The sequence below is a fragment of the Dama dama genome, chromosome 9, assembly GCF_033118175.1.
Source record: "Dama dama isolate Ldn47 chromosome 9, ASM3311817v1, whole genome shotgun sequence".
In the NCBI taxonomy this organism is placed as follows: domain Eukaryota; kingdom Metazoa; phylum Chordata; class Mammalia; order Artiodactyla; family Cervidae; genus Dama; species Dama dama.
In genome coordinates, this window is record NC_083689.1 from 16232023 (window position 1) to 16243571 (window position 11549).

An 11549-nucleotide genomic window follows, 5' to 3' on the forward strand; every position below is an offset into this window, starting at 1 on the left:
TGGTCCGTCCTAGGACCCTGCTCTTTCACGTCTCTGCCTTTTAAAGGGGCTACGGCAGCCTTGCGGGTGGAAGCGGGCGCGTCTAGCCTAGATACCTTAACCCCCTTTAAGGAGCGGAAGTACCGGTAAGGGGGCGGAAGGCGAGTAGGTCAATCCGATTGGCCCGCTGTATTCCTGCTCTGATTGGCCCTAGGAGGGGGCTCGGCCCACTCTTGGTTGGTCAGTTGTAGGGGGCGAGTGCAGAGAGATTCTGGAGTTAAAAGAGGCAGCTGAGGCTCGAGAAAATGAGTACTAGAAATCACCAGCCCAGATCTCGAGGTGTCCCTTAATGGGGTTCTGTGAGAGGAGGTAGGCTCAGGTGGACGATCTTAGCCCAAACTGTCTGCCAGTTTGTCCCTGGAAGCTTGCTAACCAAGTTACTGTATGTGCGTGCGTGCTAAGTCGCTTCAGTTGTGTCCGACTCTGTGAGACCCTATGGACTGTAGCCCTCCAGGCTTTTTTGTCCATGGGGATTTTCCAGGCAAGAATACTGGAGTGGGTTGCTATGCCCTCCTCCAGGGAATCTTCTCAACCCAGGGATCGAACCCGCGTCTCTTTGACTCCTGCATTGGCAGGTTGGTTCTTTACCACTAGCGCCACCTGGGAAGCCCTATTATAAGTGATTTCCTATGCTTTGTGATTCTGTGCGGTTGATTGAGCCTATGTGACTATGAGTCTGTATGTGAGTGGAGCTGACTGTTTCTGTGACATTATAGGGCTGTTGACTATGGGCAGTTGTGTGTCTGTCTGTGACTGTGTCTGTGTGGCTGAATGTCTTTGTGGTTTCTTGTCTAACTGTAAGCTTACGTAATGGTATTCTGTGTAATCATGTGTCTGTGTGGTACTATGTGCATGACTGTTTTGATGGCTTTCTTTGTAAATGTGGCTGTTATCTTCGGGAAAATGTGACTAGATATGTGTGTGTGTGCATGTGGGATTGTCTATATGTATATGTGTCAGTGTGATTTTGTCTCTGTGTTGTGTTTGTGAACTTGAGTGTCTGCCTGAGTGAGTGGCTATGCTTACCTAGATCACTTTTATGAGCATACATGTGGTGTGCTTTTGAATCTGGCTGCATCGTGCTTGACCATCTCTGTCTGAAAGCCACTCACCTACTATGACCTGTCCATTTTCCAGCTGTGGAAAGTGAGGTCCGGAAAGCAGAATGGTCTTGCTTAAGATCAAAATAGACCAAGTGCAGGGGCTTCTCTGATGGCTCGGTGGTAAAGAGTCCACCTGCCAATGCAGGAGACACAGGTTCCATCTCTGGTCCAGGAAGACCCCACATTCTGCAGAGCAACTAGGCCCCGCATGCGCCACAACTATTGAGCTTGTGCTCTAGAGTCCAGGGAACCGCAACTATGGAGCATATACACCACAGCTACTGAAGTCAGCACACTCTAGAACCCGTGCTCCTCAACAGGAGAAGCCACCACAATGAGAAGCCTACACACAACAAAGAATAGCCCTACTCACTGCAACTAGAGAAAAGCCCACACAGCAATGAAGACCCAGCAAAACCAAAATTAAATAAATAAAATTATATTTTTCTTTTATCTTTTTATTTTCAAAGCATCAGTGAAGAGAAAGGCAGAGGGGGATAGAGAGGAGAAGGAAGTGCTCAGTTGTGTCTGACTCTTTGTGATCCCTATGGACTGTAGCCCACCAGGCTCCTCTGTCCATGGAATTTTCCAGGCAAGAATACTGGAGTGGGTTGCTATTTCCTATTCCATAAAATTATATTTTTAAAAAATGGACCAGGTGCAGAGCAAGGACCAGGCCTGGGATCCAGTCTTCCTGCTTCCCAGGACAGGCCCTCCCCTGCCCACCCAGGAACACCCCCTCCCACATGTCTGTGTGTAGAATGCTGTGTCTCACACATTTTCTCTGACTATGATGGGAGTAACTGAGACTGTGTCTGAATCTGATCACTAGCCTGCATATCCCTAAGGGGCTTGGGTGTATCTGGGCCCTTCTGGCCTCTAATATCCATGATTTGAACCCTCCTCCCCACTCAATAGGGAGTCCATCATCACCCTGCAATGTCTGGGATTCTGCATAGTTCTTATTCTTTTGGACACCCCTCCTCCACCTGGAGCCAGTGGCCTTCCTCCTTCTATCCTGTTCTTTCACTAATGCTCCCTGCTCCCTGCATTGTGAGCACTGGAGTTCTCTGACTCACACGGGATGTAGAGGGTGATGACAGCACGCACACTAGGAAGCCCAGATCTACACTTAGGCCTTGTCACCCTGGGAAATCTGTCATCTGTACTGGCTACATGCTCCCAGAGGCCTGGTACTCCCACCCTGGACCCTCACCCTTTTGCCTCACCTTCCAGAGCCAAACATGCCTGTTAGTGCCTTATCCTAAATCAAGGAGATGTCTCCTCAAGAGAGATTGCTTTCCTCTCCAGGAAACTGCTCCAGGATTGCTTTCCTCTCCAGGAAACCACTCTAATTTCAACCATTTTGTTTGAATAAAGTGAAATTCACATAACATAAAATGAATTTTTTTTTTTCCCTGCAGCTGCGCCACATAACTTGCAGAATCTTTGTTCCCTGATCAGGCATTGAACCAGGACCACAGCAGTGAAAGTGCCAAGTCCTAAGCACTGGAGCCAGGGAGTCCTCTAAAATGAACCATTTAAAGTGTACAACTCAGGAGAAGGAAATGGCAACCTACTCCAGTATTCTTGCCTGGAAATGTCCATGGACAGAGGAGCCTGGCGGGCTGCAGTTCGTGGGGTTACATGACTAAGCATGTGTGCACGAGGGTGGAGGGAGATGGGTTGGTGGCAATAAAGTGGTAGAACTAAAAAATAAATAAATAAATAAAGTGTACAATTCAGACTTCCCTGGTGGTCCAGTGGTTAAGAATCCACCTGTCAATGTAGGGGACAAGTGTTCAATTCCTGGTCTGGGAAGATCCCACATGCCATAGAGCAATTAAACCCGTGAACCACAACTACTGCACCTGCATGCTTTACAGCCTGTGCCCTGCAACAAGAGAAGCCACTGCAATGAGAAACCCTCGCACCAAAGGTAGAGAGTAGCCCCCACTTGCTGCAACTAGCAAAAGCCTGAGTGCCGCAAGGAAGACCCAGAGCAGTCAAAAAAAAGTGCACAATTCAGTGGTTTTTAGTATGTTCATTGTGTTGTGCAACCACCACCTTTATATAGTTCCAGAACCCTTCCATCACCCCCAAAAGGAGACCTTGTACCCACTAAGCAGTCACTCCCCACTTCCTTCTCCCCCCAGCCCTTGGCAACCACTAATCTGTCTCTATGGATATGCTTACTCTGGATATTTCATATAAGTGGAATTATATAATGTGACCTCTCTTAACTGGCTTCTTTAACATAGGCATGCTTTTGAGGATCATCCATCTCGTAACATGTATTAGCACTTCATTACTTTTCTGGCTGAATAATATTCCATTGCACAGATGGGCCACTTTTTGTTTATCCATCTGCTCATTAATGGACATTTGGGTTGTTTCCACCTTTTGGTGGTTGTAACTAATGCTACTCTGAACCCTACTGTACAATTGTTTGTTCCAGGGCATGAGTGCGTGGGAAGTTGCTTCAGTCATGTCTGACTCTGTGTGACCCTGTGAACTATAACCTGCTAGGCTCCTCTGTCCATGGGATTCTCCAGAATACTGGAGTGGGTTGTCATGGAGTCCTCCCAGGGGATCTTCCCAACCCAGGGATCGAACCTACATCTCTTATGTCTCCTACATTGGCAGGTGAGTTCTTTGCCAGTAGCACCACCTGGGAAGCCCACTTGTTCCAGTACCTGTTCTCAATTCTTTTAGGTATGTACCTTGGAGTTAAATTTCTGCCTCATATGGTAACTGTCCTGGAGGAGGGCATGGCAACCCACTCAAATATTCTTGCCTGGAGAATCCCACAAACAGAGGAGCCTGGTGCGCTGCAGTCCATTGGGGTCACACAGAGTCGGACACAACTGAGTGAGTGAGCAGCAGCATGGTAACCTGTTGAACTTTTTCAAGACTCATGAAACTGTTTTCTACAGTAGCTTCATCATTTTGCATTTCCACCAGCAGTGTACAATGGTTCCAGTTTTCCTGCATCCCCACCAATACTTATTTTTCTTTTTAAAAAAATAGCCACAGGGACTTCCCTACTGCTCCTGTGACTAAGACTCTGCACTCCCAAGGCAGAGGGCTGGAGTCAGATATCTGGTCAGGGAACTAGATCCCACATGCCATAACTAAAGATCCCACATGCTGCATCTGCAGACCTGGGGTAGCCAAATAAATAAAGAAATACAAATAAATATTAAATAACCATCCTAGTGGGTTTGTCCAGCTGGCTTTTACATTATTTTTTTTGTCCACCCACCACTCTTGGGATTTGAAAGTCTTTTTATTTATTTATTTGGCTGGTTCCATCTTAGTTGCTACACACAGAATCTTCATTGCATCATGTGGGATTTTTTGTTGCAGTGCATGGACTCTCTAGTTGTCGCACACAGGCTCAGCAGTTGTGAAACAAGCCTTAGTTGCCCCAAGCATGTGAGATCCTAGTTCCCCAACCAGGGATCAAACCCATGTACCCTGCATTGCAAGGCAGCTTCTAAACCACTGGACCACCTTGTTGTACATGATAATTTTTTTTTGCCTTTTTTGTGATGCATTTATGGTGCACAAACTCTGGTTGTGTGTCTGTGGGTGTGATGTGTCTATGTCTGGGTGAGGTTGTACACCTTTCACCATCAGGGTGTTTGATTCCATGTTAGTGTGGTTGTCTGTGTTTGGTGTGCCCCCTGCATTGGGCATTAGTAATTATGTAATTGTGTGACTAAATAATCATATACTGTATCAGAGACAGGTGACTGTGACTACTTAAGATTGTTGTGGGTGATTGTCTGCACCTGATGTATAACAGTGTGCCTGACTGTATCAGAAGTGTTTATGAAAGGTTGCGTGGATGTGTTTTTTAATACTTTTATTTATTTAGTCTGTACTGTGTCTTTGTTACTGTGCCAGCTTTTCTCTAGATGCAGGGAGCAGGGGCTACTCTCTAGTTGCAGAGCGCGGGCTTCTCGTTGCGGTGGCATCTCCTGTTGTGCAGCCCGGGCTCTAGGGTGCTTGGGCTTCAGCAGTTGTGGCTCTTGGGCTCTAGAGCACAAGTTCAATAGTTGCGGTGCATGTTAGTTGCTCCACAGCATGTGGGATCTCACCTGTGTCTCCTGCTTTGGCAGGTGGGTTTTTTTACCACTGAGCCACCAGGGAAACCCTTGTAGATGTTTTACACTTTTGCGTCTGAGGCTTCATCTGTGTTTGATGGGGTTGTGTGGCAGCATCTTCTCTGGTTCTGTGACAGTATATCCGGGGATCTCCACGAATCTGTTTGGTTGTGGCAAAACCGAGTGTGTGATTGTGTGTGATTTGAGTAACTGTGTGTCATTGTCAGCACCTGATCATGAATTCTATGTCTGAGGCAGTGTATGACTATAACGTTGTGTAACGATGTAGTAGATGGTTGTTTTTGCACCTGGGAATTGTATGTTTGTTCATGGTCTCTGTGATGCACAGACATACAATTATCAGAGCAGGGACTTATATGGGGTGTGTGACTTAGGGGCCAGGAATTTGTGTCATTATACAATTGCATAATGTGTATGTGCGACTATGAACTATATGTCTGTGTCATCACCTGGAATCCCTGGGCACCATGGTGGAGGTCTCTGGTACAGAACCTAGATCTCTCCCCACTGTGGGGTAGAAAGTGAAAGTTGCTTAGTCATGTCCAACTCTTTGCAACCCCATGGACTATATAGTCCATGGAATTCTCCAGGCCAGAATACTGGAGTGGGTAGCCTTTCCCTTCTCCAGGGGATCTTCCCAACCCAGGGATCAAACCCAGGTCTCCCACACTGCAGGCAGATTTTTCACCAGCTGAACCACAAGGGAAGCAGCAATCGGGTCACCTCCCGATCAAGTACTTCCTATGGCCTGATTCAACAGTCCCATCCCACACAGGAGAGTAGGTGGCCTCCTCGTCCCAAGGCTCCATCTAGAGTTGTAGTTGCACCAGCCTCAGCCTCCCCACACCCCCTGCATGTCGCCTGGGGTGGGGGGTGGGGCTGTCCATGGTAGACAGTGACCACTGATTGGCAGGGGCCTCTCCTGCCACTGGGCTCAGACCTGGGGAGCTCATAACCCAGGAAATTGAAAACCAAGTTAATCCCCAGCCCCCGGCCCTCCCACTCACTGGGGACAGAGCCTTGGCTGTTCTGGGCCCCCACCTGATAGCAGCCTCCAACGTCTGGGGAGTCTGATAATGCTTGGCTTGGCAGGGAGTTCATGCCAAGTCCCGCCATCAGCATGGTGGCGGCTGTTTATGGGGAAGGGGAGAGCTGCAAGGCCCCGGCCAGAGGCAAGGGGGTCTTGAAGCTCCTTCCCAGAATCCCCATTGTGCCCGTCACCTCTTCTCCAGGAAGATAGCTGAGAACAGGCCCCCAAGTTTCCCCTTCTTTGGGAACACAGTGCCTCACTCTGCCCAACCCCGGAACCCCCATCTCCTGCACCCCCATCCCCTGAACCCTTAGACCCTGAACATCTGATTGGCTTCGCATACAGGCTCAGGCTTCAGGACTCAGCCCCGAACAGGCCTGGGTGAAGTCTGTTCCCCAGAAACGGTGACCCCCGCCTTCGCCTGTCCCTTATCAGGGGCCGCAGCCAATCAGCTGAGAGCAGAGAGGAGCCCTCCAAGGGGCCATCAGAGCCTCAGAGCCCACGAGGCCGCCAAGGGAGAGGAGGCCTGAGCCCCAGGGTGGGCACCAGCCAGCCATGGCTGCAGCAGAGACCGCCTTGCCCTCCATCAGCACGCTGACCGCCCTGGGCCCCTTCTCGGACACACAAGAAGACATCCTCAAGGTGGGGTCAGGTGGGGGTCTAGGTGGGCCGGCAGGGCTTCTGGGCCCTGGCCACAGAATTGGGGGACCGGGTCTGCATCTTGCCCTGGAATTCACATCTTGCCCTGCTCAGGACCGGGAGTCCTCAGTGCAGGCCAGGGGTCTGAACTTGGTCTAAGGTCTTACTTATTTCTGTCCTGGAAGACTGAGGCTGGGAACAGAACAACACAGGGATCTAGGCTCAGTGAGACACCCCCAGATATAAGAGGGAAATGACAGCTGTGGCTAGGGGACACCCAGGAATTAATCTTGTTAGGGGACCTGGAAAGGGAGGAAGATTCTTAGGGGAAACTGAGGCAAGGCTGAGCCTCCCCCAGCCTTCCATTCTTGGTTCTGCCAACCCTTCCCCCATGCCTGAGCGTGGCAGGAGACTCTAGATAATATAAGGCTTATCTCCTGTCTCCAGCCTGACCCGATAGACGGTCTCTGGAGCTGGGGGGGCTGAGGGGGGAGACAGACAAGTGTGAGGGAGTGGGACAGACTGACATGACAGACAAGCAAACAAGACCCCTTTACGAAGCCTCTGGCCAGCCTGCCCCCATCAGGGCATCCGGCCCCCACTGTCTATGGGCAGGATACCTTGGTGTCCACTAAAGCTCCATGTTACTGGCTCCTTCCCCCAGTGGTGGCGCTCTGAAGACGTGCAGGACTTGGGCCCGGGTCCCCCCGACCATACTGGGCCACCCCTCCACGTGAGGCCTGAGCTGGAGGACGCGCCTGGGGAGGACGAAGATGATGACAGGGACGCAGCTACCCCCTGGGACCTGGATCTCCTCCTCACCAACTTCCCGTGCCCAGAGCCCGGCGGCGCGCCCCAGACCTGCGCGCCTCAGGCTTGCGCTCTGGCGCCCGGCGAGGGCTCCGGAGCGCAGTTCCCACCGCCGCCCGAGACTCTGGGCGCGTATGCGGGCGGCCCGGGGCTGGTGGCTGGGCTCTTGGGCCCTGAGGAGCACCTGGGCTGGGCGCGCCCGGCCCCACGAACCCCGGCTCCCGATACCTTCGTGGGCCCATCCCTGATCCCGACCCCCGAGCCCAAAGCGCTGCCGTTGCAGCCGTTGTACCCGGGACCGGGCGCGGGTTCCTCCGGCAGCTACTTCCCGAGGACGGGTCTTTCAGTGCCTGCAGCGCCGGGCGCCCCCTACGGGCTGCTGTCCGGGTACCCCGCGCTGTACCCGATGCCGCAGTACCAAGGGCATTTCCAGCTCTTCCGCGGGCTCCAGGCTCCGGCACCCGGTCCCGCTTCGCCCCACTCCTTCCTGAGTTGTCTAGGGCCCGGGACGACGGGTGCAGGACTCGGGGGGACTACAGGAGACCCAGGAGGGACCGCGGAGGCCGCGCCATCCAAGCGCAGCCGGCGATCGTGGGCACGCAAGAGGCAGGCTGCGCACACGTGCACGCACCCGGGGTGCGGCAAGAGCTACACCAAGAGCTCGCACCTGAAGGCGCACCTACGCACGCACACAGGTGAGGGGGCGGGCCCCGGCGCAGGGGCGGGGCTGGGCGGGGCCTTGGGAGCTGGGAGCTGTCGAGGAGCTGGAAACTGGAGCAAGGGGAAGGGCTAAAGCAAAGTCTCGGAGCAAAGGGCTACGCCGAGGGAGCTGGGGTGCTTGGAACATCCGGAGCCGGCCGAAGAGCAGAGGGGAAGGCGGGTGGGGACAGAGAGAGAACCCGGAAAACATTTCAGGGAACCAATAGCTAAGACCTGGACCAAGGAAGTGCCGAAAAGCAGAGAACCCGGCAAGCTGTGTAGGGGCGGGGCTAGAGGAGGGACCGCGGGAGAGAAAGCCGGAATACCAAGGGCGGGGCCAAAGACGTAGGGTTCAGGTTTGGGGCAAGTGGGAGTAAGGGGTTCAGGGGCCGCCGTGCTCAGATGTGTCCGACTCGTTGCCACCCCATGGACTGTACTCTGGGGTGGGGGTGGGGGGTCTCCCGGATCCAGGGATCTAAACTCGCCTTTCCTGCGTCTCCTGCATCGGCAGGCGGATTCTTTACCACTGCGCCACCTGGGGCTCGGTTGGTAAAGAATCTGCCTGCAATGCCGGAGACCCGGGTTGGATCCGTGGCTCGGGAAGATCCCCTGGAGAAGGAAATGGCAACCCACTCCAATACTCCTGCCTGGGGAATTCCATGGACAGAGGCGCTGGGCAAGCTACAGTCCAGGGGACCGCAAAGACAAAAAGTGTGCGACTAACTCACTTTTCACCTGGGGAGCCATTCAGGGGCCGTAGCCAGGAATATAAAGAGGGAGTGGCTTAGCTAGACTGTAGGGGGCGTGCTGGAGCTCAGGAGGGTTAGTTTGAGGGGCCCAGATGCAGAGGCAGTTCCTGGAGTTTGAAGATAAATAGCTGGAAACAGAGGAGGGTGGGCACAGGAGGAAAAGCCGGGGGCCCGAGGAGCCAAAGAAGGGCGGGGACATGGAATAGAGGGCCAGGAGGAGGAGGAAGGAGGCCTGTGCCTAGGGGGATGGGGCCACATGTACAGACCTGTCCATGACGGTAGGCAGGAGGGGCCAAGTCTAGCAGAGGGAAAAAGTAATCACTCGGGACAGGGCATGGGACACCAAATGGATTTCGGGGCTCAAGGATCAAGACCAACAACAGGATTGAACAGCAGCTGGAGGGTCCCCTGGTACAGTAAAGAGCCTGGAACACAGGGAGCAGTGCCAAAGGACAAAAACTGGGAGGGCATTAGTACGCGGAGGCAGGACGTGAGGACACAGGAAGCAGGGCCAGCCGCATAGACAGCGCGACTTGTGCCCTGGAAATGAAAAGGCGCCTGGCGCCAGCAGGTACAGAAGAGGCACAGAAGGTCGCAGATGTCGGTTCTGGGTGTGGATTCAGGCCGTCCCAGAGAGGGAAAGCCTCCTTAAATTTCACAATCTTGGCGCCTCACCGGCCTCACCCTAGGCGCTAGTGGTAAAGAACCCGCCTGCCAATGCAGGAGACATAAGAGACTCGGGTTCAACCCCTGGATGGGGAAGATTCCCTGGAGGAGGGCATGGCAACCCACTCCAGTATTCTTGCCTGGAGTATCCCATGGACAGAGGAACCTGGCGGGCTACAGTCCATGGGGTCTCAAAGAGTCCGACACAACTGAAGCGACTTAGCATGCACGCAGTCCCGGTCTAGGCTAGGAGGGAAGACCCTGGGACCAAGTGTGGTGGACAGTGGCGTTCAAGGCTTCCTCATCTCCACAGGGGAGAAGCCATACGCTTGCACGTGGGACGGCTGTGGCTGGCGGTTCGCGCGCTCTGACGAGCTGACCCGTCACTACCGAAAACACACAGGACAACGCCCCTTCCGCTGCCAGCTCTGTTCACGTGCGTTTTCGCGCTCCGATCATCTGGCCTTGCACATGAAGCGTCATCTCTGAGCCCCGCCTCTGGCACTTGGACCTTCCTGGGGACTGGGGTTGGAACAAGAGCGGATCCACTCAGGGTGGTTTTCCCTCGGATGAATCCTCATCTGGACTCTAGGCCCCACAGATGTAGCAAAAGATCAAGGACTGGCCCATAGACGCAGCCGGGAGAGCCTCCAACATAAGTTCCCACAGGTCCTCGGCCACAGACAGCCACGATCATGTAGACCCAGCAAGACACACCTCCAAATAAACGGACTCAAATGGATACTCAGATACTTCTGACAAAGAGACAGACTCTCAGAGAGCTAGACCATCAAACCAGCTCACAGGTGACCCTAGACAGTGAGCGGGTGAGGCATCCCAGAGACCCTGATTCTAGAAGAACGCTTCACACTGTGACACCTGAAACTCCACATAGAGGCTGGCATTGCTGTGAATGGTTATGGGTCCTGTAAAAATGCCCCTCCCAGATAAAACTTATGTTGGCCTGAATTTGTGGAGTTTGGCTGTGGTAGTTGGGAAGAAGCCGTAACCCCAGAGCTGATATTGGGGGGCCATACACACGACTTAGCGATTGAACAACACACATTTACACACTTATCTCCTAAAACCTGGCAACCTTCCTCCGGCACTGACTGCCTTGCAGCCCCGCCTTCCCCCACCCCAAGGTCAGGCTACATTGTCCTTGCTTCCTGCCTTGAAGCCCAGGGACATTCACAGGGACCTTCTTTTCTACTTAAGAATCTTCTTCCTCCACTAAGAATCCTAAGGGTACTCCCTGGTGGTCCAGTGGTTAGGACTCTGTGCTTCCACTGCAGGGGGCACGGATTCAATTTCTGGGGAACTAAGATCCCATATGCCCTGTGGAGTGACCAAAATAAATAATTTTTTTTAAAAGGAATCTTCAGCTCGGTCCCAGAGCCCCAGCATCCTTCACCTTACCATGATCCAAAGTGACCCCTTGGCTAGCTCGTGTACGGTGGCGGAGTGGGGGTGGTGGGACATGCAGAATGAAAATGGGGAAGATCAGCAGCACAAGCTCTCTTTAAAGGAGCAAAAGTCACACGAAGTGGACCTCAGGCTGTAAGGCAGGAAAGGATAAAGTCCAAAATTGCCTCTGACAGATAAACCGGGTAAGGAGCCCCGTTAAGTAAGAGTGTTCGTTGGGATTAGCCGGTAATGGGGCTTCTCTGGTCGCTCAGAT

General features: G+C 53.0%; 1 protein-coding gene across 1 annotated transcript; it reads left to right on the forward strand.

Annotated features, from left to right (window-relative positions):
- The first annotated feature begins 6860 nt into the window (after window positions 1-6860).
- On the forward strand, window positions 6861-10695 carry KLF1 (KLF transcription factor 1). The gene is made up of 3 exons (XM_061150175.1): window positions 6861-6947; window positions 7609-8449; window positions 10182-10695. The coding sequence occupies exons 1-3, from the start codon at window positions 6861-6863 to the stop codon at window positions 10355-10357; spliced, it is 1104 nt and encodes a 367-aa protein (XP_061006158.1). The 3' UTR covers window positions 10358-10695.
- The last annotated feature ends 854 nt before the right edge of the window (window positions 10696-11549 follow it).

Excerpts from the sequence above, each read along its gene's own strand:
- KLF1 (XM_061150175.1), top strand. The coding sequence starts at position 6,861 with ATGGCTGCAGCAGAGACCGCCTTGCCCTCCATCAGCACGCTGACCGCC. Across the intron at positions 6,948-7,608 it reads CACAAGAAGACATCCTCAAG|TGGTGGCGCTCTGAAGACGT; the intron begins GTGGGGTCAGGT and ends TCCTTCCCCCAG. Across the intron at positions 8,450-10,181 it reads GCACCTACGCACGCACACAG|GGGAGAAGCCATACGCTTGC; the intron begins GTGAGGGGGCGG and ends TCATCTCCACAG.